The 26,582-nt window shown below is 48.2% G+C and overlaps 1 protein-coding gene across 2 annotated transcripts; it reads left to right on the top strand.

Moving 5' to 3' along the window:
- chd4a (chromodomain helicase DNA binding protein 4a) lies at positions 1-26,521 on the top strand. 2 transcript variants are annotated; one of them, XM_070984037.1, is made up of 41 exons: positions 1-257; positions 802-958; positions 3,448-3,557; positions 4,111-4,353; positions 7,173-7,291; positions 7,415-7,680; positions 7,849-7,979; positions 8,070-8,208; positions 9,229-9,395; positions 10,119-10,352; positions 10,901-11,104; positions 11,179-11,387; positions 11,987-12,118; positions 12,351-12,450; positions 12,534-12,725; positions 13,883-14,083; positions 14,206-14,343; positions 14,493-14,614; positions 14,717-14,890; positions 15,026-15,167; positions 15,261-15,392; positions 15,508-15,625; positions 15,925-16,049; positions 16,199-16,291; positions 16,511-16,649; positions 16,724-16,893; positions 17,029-17,206; positions 17,912-18,001; positions 18,246-18,337; positions 18,447-18,580; positions 18,994-19,138; positions 19,326-19,476; positions 19,647-19,753; positions 19,832-20,084; positions 20,366-20,419; positions 20,535-20,735; positions 20,828-20,936; positions 21,047-21,179; positions 21,289-21,484; positions 21,644-21,819; positions 26,211-26,521. In XM_070984037.1, the coding sequence occupies exons 2-41, from the start codon at positions 898-900 to the stop codon at positions 26,223-26,225; spliced, it is 5,895 nt and encodes a 1,964-aa protein (XP_070840138.1). In that variant the 5' UTR covers positions 1-257; positions 802-897; the 3' UTR covers positions 26,226-26,521. The 2 variants fall into 2 exon arrangements, with proteins under 2 accessions (XP_070840138.1, XP_070840137.1); XM_070984036.1 differs by having other exon boundaries at positions 9,226-9,395.
- Positions 26,522-26,582: the final 61 nt, after the last annotated feature.

The following is a 26,582-nucleotide window of genomic DNA, read 5'->3' as shown; positions in this document are numbered from 1 at the left end:
TGTGTGTGGATGGGGGGATATTATGGGATGCCTGCCCCCTGATCTCTTTGTATGTGTGTGCGCGCGCGCGGGGTGTGTGTAGTGTGCGAGGGAGAGAAAGAGGAGACGGCGTCGTGCGCACACGCTGCCACAAAAACACGGAAATATATTTAAATTGTATGTATACCGTTACCTTAACAAAAAGAGCTTCCAAGTATTGACTGATAGACAAAGTGAGCCCGGAGTTACTGGTTTTTGGAAGCTGTGTGAATCAAGTTGTGAGTATCTCAGTTTTTGATTGTATTGTTTGTAAATTTACTTGAGTCAGGGCAAGATGGTCGGGGTAAGATAGCCTCGGATGCCGGCTTGTTACGGAGATAATTTGTGATTAACGAGATAGATATTAGTGTGTGTGTGTGTGTGAGAGTGTGTGAATGGTGCGGCTCGTTTCTTTAGTTCGTCTCAAATCTGAACCTGGCCGCCGGTCAAGCTCGGCTAGCACGCATGCTAATGGTACGGAAACTAACGATAGTGGCAAGATGGCATGTCAGCTGAACGCAGAGATGGAATGAGTGAGGGTGCTAATCTTCGTGGGCTGTCCAACTTCATGGACAGATAAAGTTGGATTTATTGCCCAAGAAGAAGTCCATGCGGTGGCTGTTTGTGCTGCTCGGTGTTTTACCGGGTGCCGTGTTTTCAAAGCTCTTTGCTGCTAAATATTCACTTCCGTTTTCTTTTTTTGTTCTTATTTCCCTTGTCGAAACCTGGCCGGCTGCCCTCTCCCAACTACACGATACACACCACGACTTGGACCGACGCAAGACTGAGTCAGAACTCTGGATTATCCGACAAACAAATAACTTTATTTAGTTAGCTAAACTGTTAGCTAACTAAATAGAAAGTTTTCTGCTGTCCGCTATGTCTGGAAGCGAGGATGACAGAGATGATTATGGAGCCCCCGACGACCGGTTAATGCACGGTAAGACAAGGCTCATTTGTTAGCTCGGGTTGCTAATGTTCACACTGGTTGTAGGCTAGCATGAGCAGATGTTTTGTGACATTCATATCAATCATGTTTCGTTAGCAAAATGCTCGCTAGTCAATGCTGCTAACTGCCGGGTAGCTAATGCTAGCTGCAATATTAGCAAAGTCGCTCCTTTTCGCGGCTGCACTGCCGATCGACACCTTTAAAAGTCACTCTGCTTTACCCCGACCACAGCCAGGTGCGGCGTGGCTGATAGATGCTTTGTCGTGAAGTCACGCCGACTGACCGGCATGTTCCCGGGGCCTAACGCTAGCCAGCTACCGGTATTTTTTTTACGTGTCGATGACAAGATGGAGGCAGCCAGTTAGCTTGGAAGCTGGCGGATGACGTTCTGGAGCGTTCCCCTCCTCATGGCCGGCGCCTTCGGTTTGAGTGTGGGGAAAAAGTAAAAGTAATACTGCATATAAAAAAAATCTATATAGCATCTTACCTAACCGTTAATCTTCTCTAACACTGAGCTGCTGGTTTAGACGAGCTGCTGCGACCGAAGAACGTTTTGTTTACAGTTTGTATTATTCCGATGAGCACGCGCGTGCACGCTGGAACCATTGAGAACAAATAGTCCTACAAGTAGCCGCAAGTGCTAAAATCGAGTCAAAAGCCGCATTTCCTTCATCAAATAGCGCCTTTTTTGTACTGAATCTGACAAGTGATGCTGTGTAAACAACATACTGTGCAATCAGAAACAGAAGCCTGCAGAAAGCTGCGGACGCACTTTACGTTTTCCGACATAAATGCACGTTTTTGCGCGTATGAACGAGCAACTTAAATTTGATTTCGATGCAAGTCGTGTTTGTTTTGTCATGTTATGATCTCAGACAATGGAAATGCACGTGGACTCGGGTAGAAGCCTGCACTGAGGCAAGTTTAAGTAACAAGTCAAAGCTGCAGCTCGTGATTCTGATCATTATTGATGAATCATTGAGGCTATAAATTGTCAGGAACAAAATAATATGTCCACCACGGTTTCCCAGAGTCGATCACCTCTGATGTTTCTGTCAAAGATGATCATTTTACAGTAATATAAAAGAGTGAGCCGAAACCAGAAAATGATTCATGTCTGCTTAAAAAACTCACCAGATGCTGAAAATAGTTGGATTAATTTTCCGAATGATAGACTCATTGATCTGCTTCAGCTCTAATTGCAAGTTTTCGCAGACAAATTGTAAATCAGTTGCATGTGTTGACTTTTAAGATTAGCTTTTGCTGCTTTTGAGCAGTTTAAAGTATTTTGTCATCAGTTCCCCTTTTACTTGTTTTTTTTATTGTTCTGAGTCAAAACTTGAGACTTGAATTTATGTATTTTATTTTAAGCTCTGAATGCCATTTCAAGTCTACAGGAAATCAAATGTGAAGAAGAATCCAGTTTGTTTCTGTTTCTTATCTTAAGGCTGAGATGATCTTACGCCCGCTGTCCGTCTCTGGGCTTTAATAAGCTTATGGGCACGTTCATGTTTTCATACCTTCAGCAAACAGAAAGCACCATCACATTGCTCGCAGGGAGCCTCAGTGTGAGCTCTGGGTTTCTTTCAGCAGTCCTTAAACATGGATTTCTTTCCCCCCACATGAAGTTACGGTTGTGCACACGGCCCGGTCTCCTTTATCTGACCTAAAAAGCTCATCACATTACAGCGTCTTCCATACCAGGTACATCTTAATGGCAGCTTGCCATTTACTTTTTACCATAGTCAATTACATTAATAGGCTCCGAGCGCCATACCGCTTCGCTTTGGAGCCGCTGAGGCGCTGCCAAACTCTGGACTGAGGTCTTCTCTGTCACAAGGCCTGCAGGGGTGTGTAGTATATCGTAATGACTAATCAGTTGTAAATGACAGTCTGAACCACTGCAGCAAGCTTTGACTCACCCACCCCAAGGGCACCATGTAGAACAGGGTGGCAACCCAAACCGCTCGCTTTTCTAGTCCTGTTTCTCAGTCCCCTGTTGGTTTTTAATCACGAACCACTTTGATATCACTTCACACCAGGTGAATGTGGTTGCAGCCCGGCGGGGGTGGAGAGAGGCCTTAATTATCCAGCCAAGAAAAAACTCTGTGCCCTGTTGAAACAGGAAAGTTGATCAATGCAAAGGGGGAAATGTGGCGTCCCGGTGGGCTTAACTAAAGTATGAGCCCCAACAATCAGCCCGTCTCTTCCTGATTGAACAACATCACAATATAGATACTTACGTAAATACAAGTACACGAGAGAAATGGCTCAATACGTCAGTTGTTTACCTGCTGAATCAGCTAATTCAGCGCCGGCGTGGAGCTTGTGTTTTATTTACAGCTGAACATGTCTGCTGATGTGATGCATCGTCACGTCTCTCTGCTCGGTAATGTTACCAGGCGGCCCAAACAGGCCGCCGCACAGCCGCCCGTCTGTATGTCTTAACCGTGAAATGTCTCCGCTGGCCTGATGTGTAGACGATGAGGAAGAGGAGATCTCGGAGACTGAGACTCCGAAGGTGAAGAAGAAGAAGAAGGCCAAGAAGAGCAGAGAGAGCAAGGGCAGCAAGAGGCGGTCACGCAGAGAGGTGAGGATGCAGGTTAGTGTGTGTGTGTGTGTGTGTGTGTGTGTGTGTGTGTGTGTGTGTGTGTGTGTGTGTGTGTGTGTGTGTGTGTGTGTGTGTGTGTGTGTGTGTGTGTGTGTGTGTGTGTGTGTGTGTGTGTGTGTGTGTGTGTGTGTGTGGATCCTCTCATGTCATCAAAACGGCCAATCACATCCAGTTTGATGGCAAGTAGTTATGATTGTAAAAGACTTCCTGCCTTCATATGCTACAATTTAGCCGACAAATCTTTTTATTTACTCTTAAACTTTCTCATATTTCTTTATTTTACATGACAAACAAATCTAATCTGTTTATTTCTTATCTTTTTCAAGCTGATAACCATTCAGTCTTTTTTTAATCTAATTCAATCCTCTCAAAACATCCTTTTTGAATAGATTTAATCTCGCAGTGTTTCACTCTCTTGTAAGAAAATCTTGTCCAATTCCAGCAAGAAATCTGCTCTCGTGTCCGTTTCCCGTTATCCTCGGATGTTGTGTTCTCAGTTTGCTGACTCCTGTCTTTGCCCTCCTTGTTCCAGGAGCTTCCCATCAGCTCCCCAGAGCCCATGGACATGGGCGGGGCGGAGGAGCCCGAAGACGGCGTCCCTGCCCAGCGCTCTGACAGCGAGGGCAGCGACTACACTCCGGGACGCAAGAAGAAGAAGAGAGGCAGCAGCGGGAAAGAGAAGAAGAGGAGCAGCGCTGGGGTCGAGAGGAGCGCCTCCAAGAAGAAAGACCCAGAGCCCGAGGAAGACGAGGACGAAGATGACGACGATGACTTGGTGAGTAAAGCCACGCAGAAAGTAACGTGTCATCGCAAAGTTTCTCAACTCATAAATCAGCTTCATTCTTAACTCTTTGAACATTTCAGAGAATCAGGCAGGGAGCGTTTGTCTGTTCTCAGGGCAGAAAAGCATCAGACGCAGCATCTGCACCGTAATCAGCCATGAAAAATCTCCTCCGCACATCCAGAAACTCAATAATTGTAATGAGTTATAGGAATTCGTTTGAACCTGGTTTCATGCGTACTTGTGTGGAATCTAATTAAAAAGCTAAATTACGGTCAGCTCAGGCTGCAGGCTTCCCCAAATATAGCACGTGTAGCATCGATCGCTTCTACAATAAACGTTGAATCGGTCAAACTTCATCGCGTCAGGTGGCCGACGGGCAGCAATAAAAGTGAGATTTAGGACACGAGAAGTGAGGGATTCGTCTCAGATTGAAGTTTTTGCCCACTGGATCGTCTGTTGTGTTTCTGATTGCTGCACTGGTTTGATTCTGTGTGCAGGAGTAATCGTAAGAGTACATGTTTCAAATCATTTAAGCTTAAGGTTTTTGGTGACCGGCCTCAGTGCTAAGATGGATTTTTGCTGCGCGTTTAAATTAAAGTTTTGTTACTGTCACATTGCTGCCTCCTCTACATCACCTCTTATTGATAATGTCACTGCTGCTGATGGGTTATCATCAGGTACAGCAATCAGTGCACACCAGCGTATATCTGAGCTACAAAAAAGTACATTAAAATTTCAGAAACACAACAGCGTCTTCTGCTAAATAATCAGCTGTGGTGTAAAGTGTACGTAAGTTAATGGGCCAAATCGCTGATGGAGCCTTTTTTTAAAGTGTGACCGCCAAACCAAACAATGCAGCTGTGGTGTGGCGTCATGCAGCTGGGGGCAGGGCCCAGGCACCTGTGTTTGGATTAAAATGTTGAGCATCTAGTTCCTATCAACCAGACGTCTTTGTTTTTGGAGTGAAACTTTTGGGACAGGCCGTCCTTTGCGCTGCGATGAGCGCCTGTGGGCTGCGCACCTGTAATGGAGTCTGATGTGAGGGATGTTAAACAAAGAGCTGTCTGCTGGACTTGGAGCCCGGCGGCCAATAGGGGGCCTTGTAGTTAATGACACTTATGCAAGGGGTGGCGTGGGGTGTGTGTGCGTGTGTGTGTGTCTGGGGCAGGTTTGTAAGGCATATATGCTGTTACCATGGTAACCCCGCCTAGCGCCGCTCCGCACTGCGCTCGTGACCCTTTTCTTTTTGGTTAGATAAACACATTTTAATTCGCCGGCAGAGCCGCCCTCAGTCAGGTCTGCAGCGCCTTCTGCAAGACAGCCAAACGGGAAGCGGCGGCCGGAGGAGGAGGAGGAGGAGGAAGGCACAGTTTGCATCAGAGATGAAGAGCTGAAATCAGTGCTCACCTGCTCAGGGCCTTTAAACATCAGGGGATGAGCTCCAGTCTGCAAGGAGTTGGTTCTACTGGCTGAAATATTCCCAGTCTGAGCAGGCGACCGCCCCGAGGTGTTTCTGACCCGAGCTGGGACGATTCGTTTAGATTTCCAGTCAACAAAAAATCAACAAGCATCTGCTTTGATGATTGATTTGTCTCATTTTTCAAACAAAGATGCCAGAGATTCTGTGGCTCCAGCGTCTGAATTCTGCGGTTTTGCTGCTTTTCTTTGTCTTTTGTGATAATAAACGGAATATGTTTGCGGTTTTGAACTATCAGCGATACAAAGGAAGCATGTGAAGATGTTAATTCACGCTCTCTGAAATTATGATGGTGAAACCAGGGCTGTAACCAATGTTTGAATCGTCCATTTAGGTCAAATTTAATAATGACAAAAAAAAAAATCCTGAGCAAAACCGTCAGTTTGAATAAAGCATTTTGAAGGTTTAAATAAAACCACCTTTCTTTGATGAATGTGCTCCATCAGATTCTCAGCATAAATACACAAAAGCATTAAGAATGAAGCTTCAGACTGTATTTTATGGAGCGAGACTAGCTGATCAAGAAAATAATGAGCACATTTAAAGAAATAATTGTTAGTTTCAGCCTGAGTTTGCTTCGATGTGAGCAGCTGTCAATCAGCCGTTTGACAGCTGGGACCAAGTTAAGCAGCAGGTAAATCAGAATCTACGTATCAGATATGAATTTTCATGGTGTCTGTTTGCTCGTTTCAGATGTTCTTCATCAGTTACTTAAACCCCACAGATACACTCTGGTAAAGACAATTAGGTCAAAATTAACCAAAAAAAAATCTCCATAAATTCCAGATGGAAGTCAGTTGTTGTGTAAAGACTCAGATAACCTGAGCACCTGCGGCATGATCATTTTGTTCATTGTGAGCTACGATAATGGCTTTCCAGGGAAGCAACAAAGGTGTTTTTGTCAGAGGTGGAAGCTTTGGCCTTTGTGATGCACAAAAACGCAGCAGCACTCTTAAAAACGCCACCGCCGCTCCCACACGCCTGTCACTCGGTCAGAGCGTGATCAGCCGCCGCCGGCGTCCAGCAGCAGCTTCTTACGTGAAATTAGTTTGTTGTGAATAATAACGTTCAGAAATGCACTCGGCACCTCGTCTGGTCTCTTTAGCACACGTTGTGTGCCGTGTGTACAGGAAGTCTTTTGTCACTCATGACTGTTGGCAACATCTTCCAGCTGCTGTGTAACGTTACGTGAAGTTTTTACCCATGAGGCTCTCTGTCATCAGTGCAGGTGTTTTACCTGCTGGTGTGATTGTAACAGCTCACACTCTTTTTTTAATGGGCTTTGTGCAGCTTTGGTGATGTTTTTTTATTCCTCTTTATTCATTTCCTGTAGGAGCCGAAGTCGTCAGCCCAGCTGCTCGACGACTGGGGCATGGAGGACATCGACCACGTCTTCACTGAGGAAGACTATCGCTCCCTGACCAACTACAAGGCCTTCAGCCAATTTGTCAGGTAGCTGGATACGCTCACACAGACCTGATGATGTGTCACAGACCGCTGGTGGATGATACCAAGTGTTGACGCATGCAGGAGATTCCTCAAAACCTTCCATTCCTTTGTTTCCCTCACCTCCAGGCCCCTCATCGCAGCCAAGAACCCCAAGATCGCCGTGTCCAAGATGATGATGGTTCTGGGCGCCAAGTGGCGCGAGTTCAGCACCAACAACCCTCTGAGAGGAGCCGCTGCTGCCAACGCCGCCCTGGCCACCGCCAACGTACCGGCTGCCGTCGACAACATGGTGGCGGAGGTCGCCCCTGCTGCTGCGGCGCCGCCGGCCCCAGCGGAGCCTCAGCAGCCCCCGCCGCCGCCTCTGCGCAAGGCTAAGACAAAGGAAGGCAAAGGTACAGTGGAGATGAGGCGTGAATGAAATAACATGCTGGGATCAGAGCATGTGCGTCTGTTAAGGAAATCGCTGCTCTGATAGCCGTTGGTTGTTTAGTCACCCAGCTTGTGGGTCTGATGCTGCTCTGTGCGTGACTGACCTCCGCCTTTCTGGTTTGTGTGGGCAGGTCCCAACGCCCGCAAGAAGTCAAAGTCTACACCGAAACCACAGGAGAAGAAGAATAATGCCAAGACCAAGAAAGTGGCCCCTCTGAAAATCAAACTGGGAGGCTTCAACAGCAAGCGGAAACGCTCGTCGGTACGACCCGCCGTCCTCGCCGACCTTTCCTTATTGAGACGTTACAGCAGAGTGTGTTTAAATAAGCCGTTTGTCTCCCGTGTGGCGCAGAGCGAGGAGGACGAGCCCGACGTGGACAGCGATTTCGAGGATGGCAGCATGAACAGCGTCTCCGTCTCAGAGGGATCCAACAGCCGCAGCAGCCGCAGCAAAAAGAAGCCGTCCAAGAGCAAACCCAAGAAGAAGAAAGGTACGCCTTCGCTCGCTGGGTGCACGAGCCGACACGCAGTTCAGTCTTCCTTCCTTTCACCTGTTTTTCTTCCCGCTCTTACTGTTGATTGGCCTTGGTTGAATGTGCCGTAGTTTTTGTGGAACCTGTGGGAGCCCGTCACCCCGGCTCTACCTGCTGAGCTGTGCACGGCTGCAGATGCAGCCTGCAGATCGCAGATTAAGCAAACAGCAGTGAATGGTAATGACTTCACGCAGAGCCAAGCATTAAAAGTCTTAGGAATGCATAACATCATGAGGAGGTGTACACACACTCACACATACACACACATACATACATTAGTCACTGTGGCTGACTCAGCAGAGTTTGGTAAATTTAGAAGACGACATCTTGGTCTTGGTTGGTGCCCACTGATGCATCCTCTGTAGCTGCTGTCACAAGAGCGACGCGGCGCTCAGACGGCATCACGGCTGAATTCAGATCAACATCTGATAGAGCTCAACAAGCGGCTGCTTCGGAGTGGAAATCCCGCTAAAGTGCAGTTGTGGGGTTCGGTTTGGTCTCTGGGGACCTGAGGTGAAAGGTTAGGGCTATTTGCTGAACGTGTAGTCCTTGAAATCTGACAGATCGCACACACAGGATGTTGTGTTTCTTTCTGAAATGTCAAACACGTTAAGAAACGCCACAGCTCCTCTGACAGAATGTCAAACTCTTCACTGTGAGTTTTAGTTTTATTTAGCCCTGCATCAGATTTAGTAAATATGGAGGAATGAGCATTAAAAGGCAGATTTTCCCGCCGAGGTGGATATTTATATTTCCCCCCGTGAAACCCTTCAGTCGCAGTCTGTTGATGCTGTGGAGGAAATGGGTTGTCGAGGGGGGAGAATGACTCACGAGTGGGTTTTCCTCTGACAAACAGCATAAACACGCAGCAGAATGTCAAAACTCCTGAGCCTGGATGGCAGCACGCATCACATCCTGTGGTAAATATCAGAATGTCAGGAGGCGTTTCGGTGAACGTGTTCTCTGTTAAACCAGAAGCAGAGGACGGGGACGGCTACGAGACGGACCACCAGGACTACTGCGAGGTGTGCCAGCAGGGCGGAGAGATCATCCTGTGTGACACCTGTCCCAGAGCGTACCACATGGTCTGCCTGGACCCCGACATGGAGAAGGCCCCCGAAGGCACCTGGAGCTGCCCGCACTGTGTAAGCAACCACACGACTCAGGTTCAGCCACTGAAAGGAAAACATAACATCATCATCCCGAGCACCAAACAATGGAGGTGACAGTAAATTAAGAGACTCCTCAAACCTCCTGCAGTATAATCCACTTCTTTTGCCGTTGATAGTTGTCTCCAAACACTCAAACACGACCAGAACAAAGTCCTTTTATTCTTCTCGTTATAGCAGCGCTGATTGCTGCTGCACTGCCTCTCAGAGCCTGTCCGTGTTGTATTTAATCTCATATTGTGTGTCGATGTGTAGGTAAATACACCGCTGTAATAAATTTAGCAATTTATTACCAAAATCGCGACTTGTGTGGAAAATACTGAGCGCACAGACGAACAGTGCAGAAGAGGATTGAGCTGCAGGAGAAGCTCGTGTGGTGCATTTGATGCATTTCTTGCGATAAAACTGAGGGAGTTTACTGTTGCAGCAGCTCCTTTGTGAAGCCCAGACTCAAAAAGCGAGCATTGCTTTTGCTCAAGCATAACTTGACCGCTAAGTGATGCTCAACAGTCAGATTTTTAGAGTGCCAGAGTAGAGTGATTCTTCCTGAAGAGGGCTCAGCAGATGGTCTCTGCAGGTCTGAGGAATGGTCTCAGTGTGACTGTTTTTCCTCGTTAAACACAGATTTAAACCCTCAAATCAAGAGTTAAGCGGTACAGAAACTTTAAATGTAAAACCTGAATTTTCCCTCAATTCCAGGAGAAGGAGGGCATCCAGTGGGAGGCCCGGGAGGAGGGCTCAGACGCCGACGAAGACAACGGCGAGGCTGGAGAGATGGAGGAGGACGACCACCACATGGAGTTCTGCAGGGTGTGCAAAGACGGAGGAGAGCTCCTCTGCTGCGACTCGTGCCCCTCGTCCTACCACATCCACTGCCTCAACCCGCCGCTCCCAGAGATCCCCAACGGGGAGTGGATCTGCCCCCGCTGCACGGTGAGCCGCCGACGGTCGGGGTCAAACGGGGGATTGACGGGAAGCCTGAGCCGTCAGAGCGGCGACGGCGTGCAGCAAAGTTTACTCATCGATCCAGTGGACTTTTCTGCTCGGCGCTGCTTGATTGGAAGAAGTACTTTATTGATCCGGGAGGTGTTTTCTGTGCTTGTTCGGGTCAGCACGGTTTGATTAGTGGTTAAAAAAACAGTCATGGTCTCAATCCACAAACACCTCAAGAAACCAGAGCAGAGGCACGAGATCCTCTCTGAGCGACCAGAGAAACATGAAGCAGGTTTAATCGCTTATTTAATCCTGGAATATTGTTGAGATCTGAGACGTTTTAGAGTAATTGTAGCACGTGGAAGCAGAGCTGAATCAACAGACAGCAAATTGATAAACTGATTTTCAAAAGAGTTGGAAAAACAGCAGGAAAGACTTATAATCACACAAGAGGCTAAGAGGAAGTGCGCAGGTCTGCTGATTAGTGTCCATCACAGTGTCCTGGACGTCTTTTAAATGCGTCTTATTTCTTATTTCTTCTCCTCCAGTGTCCACCCATGAAGGGGAAGGTCCAGAAGATCCTGACGTGGCGGTGGGGGGACCCTCCTGCCCCCACGCCGGTCCCCCGCCCTCCAGACCTTCCGGCCGACGCCCCCGACCCCGCCCCGCTGGCAGGGCGGCCGGAGAGGGAGTTCTTCGCCAAGTGGTCCAACATGTCGTACTGGCACTGCTCCTGGGTCACTGAGCTGCAGGTGTGTGAATACACACACACACACACACACACGCACACACACACTCTAACCTTCTTCTTCCCTCCCCCGTCTAGCTTGAGCTCCACTGCCAGGTGATGTTCAGAAACTACCAGAGGAAGAACGACATGGACGAGCCGCCCCCCATCGACTTCGGCGAGGGAGAGGAGGACAAGAGCGTGAAGAGGAAGAACAAGGACCCCATGTACGCACAGCTGGAGGAGAAGTACCTGCGCTTTGGCATCAAGATGGAGTGGCTGATGATCCACCGCATCCTCAACCACAGGTAGAAGATTTGAACTGCAGTTCTTCCTCATAGAAAACACGAGACTGCGTTTATGTGAAGCCTTTTCATTTTGCTAATAATAAAGTAAGCAGCCAATCAGAATAGAGCTGCTTTAGAATTTACCGTCAGTCCAACACGTCCAGTCCCGGATGGAGTTTCTAAAACCTTTCATTGAATTTTGTTCCAATTACTTTCTATTGATGATATCTGAAGTCTCTGCCTGTGAGATGTTCCCCTGAGAAGATGCACCACTCAGTCTAATGTTTCCGTCCTTTTCTTTCATTATTTATCCTTTTATTTAACAAAAACTGTCTCTGCAGTTTGGCCTTTTCCCTTTTATACAAGCACTCTTTGGCACAGGTTTCTCTTTTTCGAAGGTCGTATAAATTAAGAGATTTAAGCTGGTTTTTATTACATATTTCACCCAATTACAGGAACATTTTGTTCGACATTGACGAGCCATTGCTCTATCAGTTAATGCACGCCTGGAATGGTACATTTAATAAGATAATGTGAAATTTAACACGGGCTAATCAAACCAAACATGAGGGAAAACTTGAACTAAAGTGAGTTTTTCCTTCGCTTTGCTGTGTTTCCAGCGTGGACAGGAAGAATAACGTCCACTACCTGATCAAGTGGAGAGAGCTGCCGTACGACCAGGCGACCTGGGAGGCCGAGGACATGGACGTCCCTGACTTTGACACCTACAAGGTGCAGTACTGGAACCACAGGTAAGACAGACTGATCCCGACACACACGAACACACATCGTCGACCGACAGTTGCTCCTTTGCTAACTCTGTGTGTGTGTGTGTGTGTGTGTGTGTGTGTGTGTGTGTGTGTGTGTGTGTGTGTGTGTGTGTGTGTGTGTGTGTGTGTGTGTGTGTGTGTGTGTGTGTGTGTGTGTGTGTGTGTGTGTGTGTGTGTGTGTGTGTGTGTGTGTGTGTGTGTGTGTGTGTGTCAGGGAGCTGATGATGGGAGAGGAGGGGAAACCCGGGAAGAAGATCAAGTTGAAAGGAAGAGTGAAGCGGCCTGACAGACCTCCGGAGAACCCCGTGGTCGACGTGAGTCTGCAGGACTTCTTCACTGACCATGATGGACTTCATCCAGTATGTTCTGTTAACACTGACATCTTCTCTGTCTCCAGCCGACCATAAAGTTCGAGCGTCAGCCGGAGTACCTGGACAGCACGGGGGGGACGCTGCACCCCTACCAGCTGGAGGGGCTCAACTGGCTGCGCTTCTCCTGGGCTCAGGGCACCGACACCATCCTGGCTGACGAGATGGGTTTGGGCAAGACGGTCCAGACCGCCGTCTTCCTGTACTCGCTCTATAAGGAGGTGGGTGGCTGTGAGATGGTGTTTGTCTGTTGTGAAGAAGTGTGTTTCACTCCTTCGGGGGCCACACACACTGAAACTGTATACACTGGTTTTGTGGTGAAAAGCTTTGGAAATGTTTCCTCTCAACCGCTTTACTGCAAACACGAGCTGCTGCATGAGCTCAGAGCTGAGTTTTGACTTAATTTCATCCTCTTCATGATCCTTTATTACATTTCTTCCATATTTTGTTTAAAACTAATGAATTTGACCTTTTTTAACTGAATCCTGGCTGAGCAGTCGTTGCTGAGCCCTCCTGTGTGTCACTGCGTAGCTGTCGTCCTATTGGCCGGGAGCCATCCAGCCATTTTGTATAAGTCAAGTGAAATCTGACGACATGAAGTTCGATCTGAAACAGTAAACATTCAGACAATGATCACATGTGCGGCTGCTGCCACCTAAAGGTGGGAGGTCAGATTACACTTCCTGCCAGAGCAGCAGGAGCTCCATAAAGGTTGGAAACGTTCTTCTAAACCGCAGATGTTTTATGTTTTCAGCCTTTCGGTGTTTTACTTTGCTTTCTATGTGTTTTCAGAGGTAGAGGAGATGCTGAGTCACAAATGACTCGAATCCACGATACAGTATCAGGATGTTTGTCGAGAGTTTTCAGTCTTTTATATGTAAAAATTAGACCAGAAATTAATCTGGAACTATCTTTAAGTTTAAGTTGTTGACCAAAATTGCCAGAAACGTACATATTTGCAGGTGTTTCAGTCCTCTGTGGTAGTAAATTGAATATCTTTAGGTTCTGGACTGAAATGTCAGCTTTGGCATTTGGTGGAAGAAGAATGTTTATTTGCTGTTTTTGACTAAAAACCAAAAGATTCATCAAGAAAAATGAACACAGAAGATAATCGTCAGATTGTTTTTAACTCATTAGTTTTGGCTCATGTAGAAAGTTCAACATTATCAAAGATCTGATCCAGTAAGTCGTGTTTTGAGCCTCCTGGTGCCTCGAAGGTTTGAGTCAGCTGCAAAGTGAAACACAGATGAATCTCAGGACTGAATAGAGACTCGTTTGTCTTGTGACAGTGATGCTAGCTCGCACAGGCGTTATTACATAAAACCCAGGACCTCTGGTCTGCATCACATGTTAAGCTGACCTCCCCTCTCCACCTCAGGGCCACTCTAAGGGGCCGTTCCTGGTCAGCGCCCCACTGTCCACCATCATCAACTGGGAGAGAGAGTTTGAGATGTGGGCCCCCGACATGTACGTGGTGACGTACGTGGGAGACAAAGACAGCAGAGCCGTCATCAGGGAGAACGAGTTCTCCTTCGAGGACAACGCCATCCGCGGAGGGAAGAAGGCGTCCAGGATGAAGGTGAGAGGAGGCGGCGCCCAATGAAGACAGTTAATAGAAACGTTCCACAGAAATCAGCCGACATTTTAAAATTAGGTTGAAAGTCTTACTTTAACACCTTTTCCATCGATGTCCTCCAACAGAAAGACTCGTCGATCAAGTTCCACGTCCTGCTCACCTCCTACGAGCTGATCACCATCGACATGGCCATCCTGGGCTCCATAGACTGGGCCTGCCTGGTGGTGGACGAGGCCCACAGACTGAAAAACAACCAGTCCAAGGTGCGGACACGCATGTAGACACACGGGATTCATTGTGGTTGAACTGTCCTTTAAAGGACCGTCAGTGATTTCTCATTAACAGCTGGAGTAAAAGTTTCTCTGAAGCTGAAGCTGCTGTAAAAACGCTTTCTTTGTTTCCTCTGCTGCAGTTTTTCCGGGTGCTGAACAACTACCCTCTGCAGCACAAACTGCTGCTGACTGGAACTCCTCTGCAGAACAACCTGGAGGAGCTTTTTCACCTGCTCAACTTCCTCACACCTGAGAGGTTCAGGTAGGCTGCGGCTCTGTTCTGTCACATGTTCATCTTCAGGCCCTGGACGATGCTGATGAAGCTGCAGACTCAGCAGCTGTTATTCGCCCTCTGTGTTCGCAGTAAACTGGAGATCTTCCTGGAGGAGTTCGCCGACATCGCGAAGGAGGACCAGATCAAGAAGCTGCACGACATGCTGGGTCCGCACATGCTCAGGAGGCTGAAGGCTGACGTCTTCAAACACATGCCCTCCAAGACCGAGCTCATCGTCAGAGTGGAGCTCAGCCCCATGCAGAAGTGAGTCGGGAGGGAGGGGGCGATGGCTACGATGGCGGGGTCATTTTTTGTTTTTCTCAGCTTCGATCTCTCCAAAAGGTCAGACTTGTGCACTGACAGAGGCCTAAGTTAAATGTGCGTGTCGTCTGGTTGCAGGAAGTACTACAAATTTATCCTGACGAAAAACTTTGAGGCTCTGAACACCAAAGGAGGAGGAAACCAGGTGTCTCTGCTCAACGTCGTCATGGACCTCAAGAAATGCTGCAACCACCCCTACCTCTTCCCCGCGGCTGCCATTGTAAGAGCCAAACGTCTTTCAGGAGCCGTCTGTCACCAAACAGTCATTTCACTGTTTTCAAATCTGACATGTCTGATTGGTCGCCCCAAACAGGAAGCTCCAAAGATGCCCAATGGGATGTATGATGGCAGCGCTCTCACAAAGGCTGCTGGGAAACTGCTGTTACTGCAGAAGATGATGAGGAAGCTGAAGGAGGGAGGACACCGAGTGCTCGTCTTCTCTCAGGTAAGAGACCAGAGAAACGTCTTCGTCTCCACCTTCAGGCTCTGATGGAAGAGCAACATCATAATTTTCCCAATTTAAAGTCTCACCGCCTTTCCTCTCCCGTGTTTCTCTGCAGATGACCAAGATGTTGGACTTGCTCGAGGACTTCCTGGAGAACGAGGGTTACAAGTACGAGAGGATCGACGGAGGGATCACCGGAGGGATGAGGCAGGAAGCCATCGATCGCTTCAACGGTGAGACTGCGAGCGCAGACGCCGCCGTTTTGTTTCCTTTAGTGGTTCGTCTTCAGCCTTTTCTGCGCCTTCCCTCTTTGAAGCCTGCTTTCTTTTTCATTTCTCTTTCTTGTGCTTTGACTATAAGCTCTTAACCCAGCTCCTCACAGCGTAACCTTGAATACTTCCTCAGCAGTTTTAAATAGCTTTTTATTCGACCTTTTCTCATCAATGCAGAAGCTGCTGATTGACGCACACTTGTAGAACTGCTGTAAAGTGACCTTTTTCTCTCTCTCTCTCTCCATCGTTTTTTCCCTCAGCTCCTGGCGCTCAGCAGTTTGCCTTCCTGCTGTCGACGAGGGCTGGAGGTCTGGGCATCAACCTGGCCACCGCCGACACCGTCATCATCTACGACTCTGACTGGAACCCCCACAACGACATCCAGGTACACTGTTTTCATGTTTGTTTTAGTATAAAAGTGGGTTTTATTTCACTGTCATTCGTGTAAAAGTTCTAGAAACAGCTTGTTGAAAAGTCCAGCAGCTCTTTTTAAAGCTCCTAACTCGACTGTTCATGCTTCTCCTCCGTGTCCAGGCCTTCAGCAGAGCTCATCGTATCGGTCAGAACAAGAAGGTGATGATCTACCGCTTCGTCACCAAGGCCTCTGTGGAGGAGAGGATTACTCAGGTAAACAGGACAGCTGCAGCTGAATTAATGCTGCCAAAGAGGAACAGGACGTTTCTAGCTGAGGTGGTCATTTTCCAAGACAAAACTACACAAGCTACATGTTAAAACAGTTTGTGCAGCTGGTTTAAAACCTGATTTGTGTCGCACTTTTAGTTCTTTGAACATATTAACAAATCCCTCTTTCTCCTCCGCTGCCTCCATCTTTCCTCCTCTGTCCAGGTTGCTAAGAAAAAGATGATGCTGACTCATCTGGTGGTCCGACCTGGTCTCGGATCCAAGACGGGCTCCATGTCCAAGCAGGAGCTGGACGACATCCTCAAGTTTGGAACGGAGGAGCTCTTCAAGGACGAGGGAGAAGGTGAGAGCGGAGGCCGTGCAGGTCTGCAGGGACGGAGTTACGCGGAGGTGATGTTAACTGATGCGTGTTTTCAGGTGAGAACAAGGAGGAGGACAGCAGCGTCATTCACTACGACGACAAGGCCATCGACCGTCTGCTGGACAGGAACCAGGACGCCACCGATGACACGGAGCTGCAGAGCATGAACGAGTACCTGAGCTCCTTCAAGGTGGCTCAGTATGTGGTCAAAGACGAGGAGGAGGAGGTGAGCGCCTGCTAGTAGTGTAGTTAGTGTAATCAGTGGGGGACAGATGAAAAGAAATGAGCATCATCTGAACAAAGGCAAGCTTAAGTACCCACAGCGCTCACAGTTTCCACGTCTCTCCATCGTTCCATTCAGGAGGAGGAGGTGCAGCGGGAGATCATCAAGCAGGAGGAGAGCGTGGATCCAGACTACTGGGAGAAGCTGCTGCGTCACCATTACGAGCAGCAGCAGGAGGATCTGGCTCGCAACCTGGGCAAAGGCAAACGCATCCGCAAGCAGGTCAACTACAACGACGGCTCTCAGGAGGACAGAGGTGAGAACGGAGGACGTCTTCAGAGTTGGGAAAACGCTTGGTCACAATCCGAGTCTTTAAATTCTCGAGTGTTTACTGTCTGAACACACAGATTACACAGATTATTCCACTGTTTCCAGTTTTGTGGGATGAGCTGCGCGATCACGCCGAGCTGCGCTCAGTGTTCACGTTTGACAAAGGGATGATTGTGTGTCTTGAATCATGAGACTGCATTACCCATAATGCACAGCACAGAACAGCCATGATCTTAGTCTGCTCAGCAGGAGCAGGAAAATGCCGGAGCCGCCCACACACACACACACACACACACACACACACACACACACACACACACACTTTGGGCCACAGGAGGACAGACTGTGGGGACAGTTTATGACACAGCAGCAGAGACGTTTGTGTTCACGTACGTAAGCAGGGAAGTTTTTTACCACAGGAGCAGACGTTGAGCTGATCTGAGGGTTTGCAGTCGACAGAGACGGTCACACACAGTAATCGTTAAATATGTTAATAACTGTTGGGACGGTCTGTCCTAGAAGACGTCCTTCGTGTTTGTCTGTTGTTCACGTGTGAAGCGTCAGGAGTAGAAAGAAGTTCAGACCCAGCTCGCCGTCTCGCCTCCAAGCTGAATGTCGGAGGTCGCAGGTCTTGACTTGTTGAAGCCTTCCTGGGCTGCGGATTAAAAAATATTTCCTTTTTCTCTCAAAGCCGATTGGCAGGACGACCAGTCTGACGGCCAATCAGATTACTCCGTGGCGTCTGAGGAGGGAGACGAGGACTTTGACGAGCGAACAGAAGGTGAGAGCCACTTTCATTTGGTGTTGTGGTGTCACATGTGGAAAGATGTTTCTTCTAGATTTCATCTGGAAGCTTTTTTTCCCTTTTAAAGCCCAAATGAACAAATATGTTTCATCAGAAGACTCGGGATTAGCGGTGTCATGGCTACACACCAGGAATAAAGATATAATTAATGCAGCTTACCTGCCTCCCTGCAGAGCTTCAGTCATTATCGGTATAATCGCCATCTGTTTCCTCTCTGCAGCCAACTCCCGCAGGCCGAACAGGAAGGGCCTGAGGAACGACAAAGACAAACCGCTGCCCCCCCTGCTGGCCAGGGTGGGAGGCAACATCGAGGTGAGCAGCTCGGCTCGTCCTGGACGTCTGTTTCAAACGGATCCTCGTGCTTCAGAGGCGGTGGAGTGTTTTGTTTCTGTAATCCGATCCTGACGCTTTCTGTTTCCAGGTGTTGGGTTTCAACTCTCGGCAGAGGAAGGCCTTCCTGAACGCAGTGATGCGTTATGGGATGCCTCCCCAGGATGCCTTCACCACCCAGTGGCTGGTCCGAGACCTGCGAGGGAAGTCTGAGAAAGAGTTCAAGTAAGAAAGGGCTCGATGCCTCCGACAAAGTGTGAGCCGTCTCACACCAAAAACAAATGTTTGGACATCAGTGAGACTCTAAAGACCACGAAGTTTCAGACTCGGTTCATTAAAATGTGAATTTGATCATATGAGTCATATTTTTTTTTTAAATCATCCCTGTAATCTATGTGTATTTGCTTGTTCTTTTTCGGCTTATTTGACAGTCTTGATACCATTATTGGCTGTTTTTGCCAAACTTTTTTTAATTAAACTTCACTTATATTTCTATGTAGAGAAAGAAATTAAGAAATGTCTGGTTTATAATCAGCTGTGAGGATTTTCAGCTCTTTATCACATTAAACAAACTCTTTTATTTCCTTCATATCATATTTTCGCGCCCCCCTGTTAACCCTTTACTCTCCCTCTCTCAGGGCCTACGTCTCCCTGTTCATGCGTCACCTCTGCGAGCCCGGCGCCGACGGGGCCGAGACCTTCGCAGACGGCGTCCCCAGAGAAGGGTTGTCGCGGCAACACGTCCTCACCCGCATCGGCGTCATGTCGCTCATTCGCAAGAAGGTAACGAACGCAGCTTTGTCTCTCTCGGACTTGACTTTAATAGAGGAAGCAGATTATAAAGCAGGAAAGGAAACTGTTCAGTGGTTCCGGATATGCTTCTTCAGCAGCGACGCGTCGAGCGCTGACGAGTCGCCGCCGTTCTGACGAGTCGCCGTCGTTCTGACCGTGTCGGCTTTGCCTCTTCCAGGTTCAGGAGTTCGAGCACGTGAATGGTCAGTGGTCGATGCCCTGGATGGCCGAGCTGGAGGAGAGCAAAAAGGCAGCTCAGCCAGAGTCCCCCGGAAAAACCCCGTCCACTGGCACCCCCGCCGACACGCAGCCCAACACACCTGCCCCAGGTAACGCACGCACGCACACACACACACACACACACTCTCAGATTTTAGTGCATTACACTAACTGTGGTAATCAGTTACTATAAATAAAATAAATCCTTCCTGAATCCTGAAGAAGGTTTTTACAAAGTACATTGAAACAACATAATGAAGGAGTGTGTTTTTCTCTGCAGTCGACGACTCTTCGTCAAAGAATGACGAGGCAGAGAAGGAGGTGAAGAAGGAGAAGGAGGCCGAGGCGGAGAAGAACGGCAAAGAGCCGGCAAAGGCCAGCGACGAGGTACAGTCGCAACATGTCTGAGGATTCTGGACATTTTTATTCTTCCAGGATGTGTCACAACATTAACTTTCCCTGCAGGTGATCGCCATCCCGGACGACGACGAGAAGAGTCCGGCGGCGGAGCAGGAGAGCAAGAAGAACGGCGAGGAGCCGATGGAGACGGACAAGCCGAGCAACGGCGAGGCGGAGGGCGTGAAAGAGAAGGAGGCGGAGAAAGAGAAGGAGGGAGAGAGCGAGAAGAAGAGTCCAGAGGGAGGAGAGGAGACCAAGTCGCCTTCAGAGGCCAAGACAGAGGCTTCAGAGGTCAAACCTGAGGACCCCGAGGTCAAAGGTAAACTGTTTGTTTTTGATTGTTTAGGTCGTCGTATGTGTGGAGACATTTAAATTATTCTTTATTAAAAGAAAAACGCAACACGTTTCCATTCATCCAGGACAGAAATATGTAAAACGTTCACATTCCTTTAAGGTTTTTAACTTTCCAAACATGCATGAATTTCAGGATTCAGTCTGTGAATCTGAGCTGCAGTCAGACGTCGTCTCTGAAAGTCACGACCAAAAGAGTGACATCCTGTGTTTTCATCTTTAAAATGTCTGTTTTCCTCTGTTCGGCAGCAGAAGAAAAGACAGAAAAGATGGACACCACTCCTCCTGCAGATGAAAAGAAAGGTACATATACATATTAATACGTCATAATAAACAGGAAATAACTCGAGTGCGTAAACAGTTTTGCTCTCAGTACATCTCTGCTATAATAAGGTTTATTCTCATGTTTCCTTCTAAGCTCCTGCTGCAGATCTGAAGGAGGATAAGGAGGCGGCGAAGCCGGAGGAGGCGACCAAACTGCAGAACGGAGACAGCAACAAGGAGAGCGGAGCCTCAGCCGCCACCGCTGCCCCCGCCGCCGCCACCGGAGCAGCCAGCGAGGAGAAGAAGAAGGCCAAGACCAGATTCATGTTCAACATCGCTGATGGAGGATTCACAGGTGAGCACAGACACACACACACACACACACACACACACACACACAGCAGTTTAAAGTTCATTTTCTAATTTTTTCTAATCGTCTTCCTGCAGAGCTTCACTCTCTGTGGCAGAACGAGGAGCGCGCCGCCACCGTTACGAAGAAAACCAACGAGATCTGGCACCGGCGTCATGACTACTGGCTGCTGGCTGGCATCATCCAGTATCCTTTTCCCACTTGTAATTGGCTCTCTGGGGCGGGGGTGTAACCGGGAACTTTTTGGTGTTGTTTCGATGTTGTCGCGTTGTTCCCCTTGACCGTGGCGCCTCCAGACACGGCTACGCCCGCTGGCAGGACATCCAGAACGACGTGAAGTTCGCCATCCTCAATGAGCCTTTTAAGGGAGAGATGAACCGAGGCAACTTCCTGGAGATCAAGAACAAGTTTCTCGCCAGGAGGTTCAAGGTAGGTTGACCTGTCCCACGACAAACCAGGACGCTCTCAGCTGTTCAGTGATGCTTACGTTGACTTTAAGCTAACGCTGACTCCCCCCCCCTCCTCTTCCCCCCTCCAGCTGTTGGAGCAGGCGCTGGTGATCGAGGAGCAGCTGCGTCGCGCCGCCTACCTCAACATGTCAGAGGACCCCTCCCACCCCTCCATGGCACTCAACACCCGCTTCAGCGAGGTGGAGTGTCTGGCCGAGTCCCACCAGCACCTCAGCAAGGAGTCCATGTCCGGGAACAAACCGGCCAACGCCGTCCTGCACAAAGGTGAGGCGGGACGCAGGAAGTGGGACATCTCAGAGGACTTTTTCACACATGGAGATCAGATTAACTGTTTCACACCAGTGTGTTCCACTTTTCCCTCCTGACAATCATAATGATAATAATCTCTCTCTCTCTCTCTCTCTCTCTCTCTTGCCCTCTCAGTGCTGAAGCAGCTGGAGGAGCTGCTGAGTGACATGAAGGCGGATGTCACCCGCCTCCCGGCAACTATCGCCCGGATACCACCGGTTGCCGTGCGACTGCAGATGTCAGAGAGGAACATCTTGAGCCGGCTGGCGAGCCGAGGACCAGAGACACAGACACAGGCACAGACACAACAGGTACAGGGAGAGGCAAAGACACAAGTACACATGCTGCAGGTAGAGGCACAGACATGAGTACACATGTTGTAGGTAGAGGCACAGACATTAGTACACATGCTGCAGGTAGAGTCACAGACACTAGTACACATGCTGTAGGTAGAGGCACAGACACTAGTACACATGTTGTATGTAGAGGCACAGACACTAGTACACATGTTGTAGGTAGAGTCACAGACACTAGTACACATGCTGCAGGTGGAGTCACAGACACTAGTACACATGCTGTAGGTAGAGGCACAGACACTAGTACACATGTTGTATGTAGAGGCACAGACACTAGTACACATGCTGTAGGTAGAGGCACAGACACTAGTACACAAGCCGTATGTAGAGGCACAGACATTAGTACACATGCTGCAGGTAGAGGCACAGACACTAGTACACAAGCTGTATGTAGAGGCACAGACATGAGTACACATGTTGTAGGTAGAGGCACAGACACTAGTACACAAGCTGTATGTAGAGGCACAGACATGAGTACACATGTTGTAGGTGGAGGCACAGACACTCGTACACATGTTGTAGGTAGAGGCACAGACACTAGCACACATGCTACAGGTAGAGGTACAGACACTAGTACACATGCTGCAGGTAGAGGCACAGACACTAGTACACATGCTGCAGGTAGAGGCACAGACACTAGTACACATGCTAGAGGTAGAGGTACAGACACTAGTACACAAGCTGTATGTAGAGGCACAGACATGAGTACACATGTTGTAGGTAGAGGCACAGACACTCGTACACATGTTGTAGGTAGAGGCACAGACACTCGTACACATGTTGTAGGTAGAGGCACAGACACTAGCACACATGCTACAGGTAGAGGTACAGACACTAGTACACATGCTGCAGGTAGAGGCACAGACACTAGTACACATGCTGCAGGTAGAGGCACAGACACTAGTACACATGCTAGAGGTAGAGGTACAGACACTAGTACACAAGCTGTATGTAGAGGCACAGACATGAGTACACATGTTGTAGGTAGAGGCACAGACACTCGTACACATGTTGTAGGTAGAGGCACAGACATGAGTACACATGTTGTAGGTAGAGGCACAGACACTAGCACACATGCTGCAGGTAGAGGTACAGACACGAGTACACATGCTGTAGGTAGAGGCACAGACATTAGTACACATGCTGTATGTAGAGGCACAGACACTAGTACACATGTTGTAGGTAGAGTCACAGACACTAGTACACATGCTGCAGGTAGAGGCACAGACATTAGTACACATGCTGTATGTAGAGGCACAGACACAAGTACACATGCTGTAGGTGGAGGCACAGACATTAGTACACATGCTATAGGTAGAGTCACAGACACTAGTACAGACACTAGTACACATGCTACAGGTAGAGGTACAGACACTAGTACACATGCTGCAGGTAGAGGCACAGACACTAGTACACATGCTATAGGTAGTCACAGACACTAGTACAGACACTAGTACACATGCTGCAGGTAGAGGCACAGACACTAGTACACATGCTGCAGGTAGAGTCACAGACACTAGTACACATGTTGTAGGTAGAGGCACAGACACGAGTACACATGCTGTAGGTAGAGGCACAGACACTAGTACACAAGCCGTATGTAGAGGCACAGACATTAGTACACATGCTGCAGGTAGAGGCACAGACACTAGTACACAAGCTGTATGTAGAGGCACAGACATGAGTACACATGTTGTAGGTAGAGGCACAGACACTAGTACACAAGCTGTATGTAGAGGCACAGACATGAGTACACATGTTGTAGGTAGAGGCACAGACACTCGTACACATGTTGTAGGTAGAGGCACAGACACTAGCACACATGCTACTGGTAGAGGTACAGACACTAGTACACATGCTGCAGGTAGAGGCACAGACACTAGTACACATGCTGCAGGTAGAGGCACAGACACTAGTACACATGCTAGAGGTAGAGGTACAGACACTAGTACACAAGCTGTATGTAGAGGCACAGACATGAGTACACATGTTGTAGGTAGAGGCACAGACACTCGTACACATGTTGTAGGTAGAGGCACAGACATGAGTACACATGTTGTAGGTAGAGGCACAGACACTAGCACACATGCTGCAGGTAGAGGCACAGACACTAGTACACATGCTAGAGGTAGAGGTACAGACACTAGTACACAAGCTGTATGTAGAGGCACAGACATGAGTACACATGTTGTAGGTAGAGGCACAGACACTCGTACACATGTTGTAGGTAGAGGCACAGACACTCGTACACATGTTGTAGGTAGAGGCACAGACACTAGCACACATGCTACAGGTAGAGGTACAGACACTAGTACACATGCTGCAGGTAGAGGCACAGACACTAGTACACATGCTGCAGGTAGAGGCACAGACACTAGTACACATGCTAGAGGTAGAGGTACAGACACTAGTACACAAGCTGTATGTAGAGGCACAGACATGAGTACACATGTTGTAGGTAGAGGCACAGACACTCGTACACATGTTGTAGGTAGAGGCACAGACATGAGTACACATGTTGTAGGTAGAGGCACAGACACTAGCACACATGCTGCAGGTAGAGGTACAGACACGAGTACACATGCTGTAGGTAGAGGCACAGACATTAGTACACATGCTGTATGTAGAGGCACAGACACTAGTACACATGTTGTAGGTAGAGTCACAGACACTAGTACACATGCTGCAGGTAGAGGCACAGACATTAGTACACATGCTGTATGTAGAGGCACAGACACAAGTACACATGCTGTAGGTGGAGGCACAGACATTAGTACACATGCTATAGGTAGAGTCACAGACACTAGTACAGACACTAGTACACATGCTACAGGTAGAGGTACAGACACTAGTACACATGCTGCAGGTAGAGGCACAGACACTAGTACACATGCTATAGGTAGAGTCACAGACACTAGTACAGACACTAGTACACATGCTGCAGGTAGAGGCACAGACACTAGTACACATGCTGCAGGTAGAGGCACAGACACGAGTACACATGCTGTAGGTAGAGGCACAGACACTAGTACACAAGCCGTATGTAGAGGCACAGACATTAGTACACATGCTGCAGGTAGAGGCACAGACACTAGTACACAAGCTGTATGTAGAGGCACAGACATGAGTACACATGTTGTAGGTAGAGGCACAGACACTAGTACACAAGCTGTATGTAGAGGCACAGACATGAGTACACATGTTGTAGGTAGAGGCACAGACACTCGTACACATGTTGTAGGTAGAGGCACAGACACTAGCACACATGCTACTGGTAGAGGTACAGACACTAGTACACATGCTGCAGGTAGAGGCACAGACACTAGTACACATGCTGCAGGTAGAGGCACAGACACTAGTACACATGCTGCAGGTAGAGTCACAGACACTAGTACACATGTTGTAGGTAGAGGCACAGACACGAGTACACATGCTGTAGGTAGAGGTACAGACACTAGTACACATGCTGTATGTAGAGGCACAGACACTAGTACACATGCTGTAGGTAGAGGCACAGACACTAGTACACATGCTGTAGGTAGAGGTACAGACACTAGTACACATGCTGTAGGTAGAGGCACAGACACTAGTACACATGCTGTAGGTAGAGGCACAGACATTAGTACACATGCTGTATGTAGAGGCACAGACACTAGTACACATGCTGTATGTAGAGGCACAGACACAAGTACACATGCTGTAGGTGGAGGCACAGACATTAGTACACATGCTATAGGTAGAGTCACAGACACTAGTACAGACACTAGTACAGATGCTAGAGGTAGAGGCACAGACACTGGTACACATGTTGTAGGTAGAGGCACAGACACTAGTACACATGCTGTAGGTAGAGGTACAGACACTGGTACACATGTTGTAGGTAGAGGCACAGACACTAGTACACATGCTAGAGGTAGAGGCACAGACACTGGTACACATGTTGTAGGTAGAGGCACAGACACTCGTACACATGCTAGAGGTAGAGGTACAGACACTGGTACACTCATTTAAATAATGTCAAAATTAATGTTTAACTTAATGAAATAAAGCAGATTTTTTTTCAGCTTTTTCTCAAAACTATCACAGATTAACACACAGCTCCTCAGAGCTTAGCTTAGCATAAAGACTGGAAGAAGAGGGAAACTGTTAGCCTGCCTCTGTCCAATTGTTTAACACTTTTGCATAAATTAACAGATGAGACTCAGTGTGTTAATTAGTGAGCCTTGTCTCCAGACTTTATGCTAAGCTAACACCTGCTTGCTGTTGTCATATATTTTCAGCTAAGTCGTTAAAAACGTGTTTTTGTAAACATAAGTAACGTCCTTGTTTGTGTTTCCCGCCTTCAGATGTCGCAGCAGTAGACTGAAACTCTGCTCTTTACCTCGAAAACCACCCCCTGCCTCACCTCGACATTCCTGATTGGTGCACAGCAGACTAACGGAGAGCGCGCTCAAGCTTGAAGCCACGCCCGGTTCACTTTGTTCCCTAAACAGACTTTACAGAGTTTTTCTGGAGGATCGAATCCCTTCCCGAAGTTTGAGGCTGTGGACAGAAAAGCTATTTTATTTTTTTTCCTCCTTTTTTCAATTTCTGTATTAATATTATTGATATAATGTTATTATGATGGTTTTTTGGGACCTAAATAAAAAAATGTAAGGAATAACTTGTCTGTGGTCAGTTGGGGGGACAAAGCTTTTTTTCTTATTTACACTTCCTGT

Source organism: Chaetodon trifascialis, chromosome 17, assembly GCF_039877785.1.
Source record: "Chaetodon trifascialis isolate fChaTrf1 chromosome 17, fChaTrf1.hap1, whole genome shotgun sequence".
NCBI lineage: Eukaryota > Metazoa > Chordata > Actinopteri > Chaetodontiformes > Chaetodontidae > Chaetodon > Chaetodon trifascialis.
The sequence above is the reverse complement of the archived record's forward strand: the minus strand, read 5'-3'. Positions and strand labels throughout refer to the sequence as shown.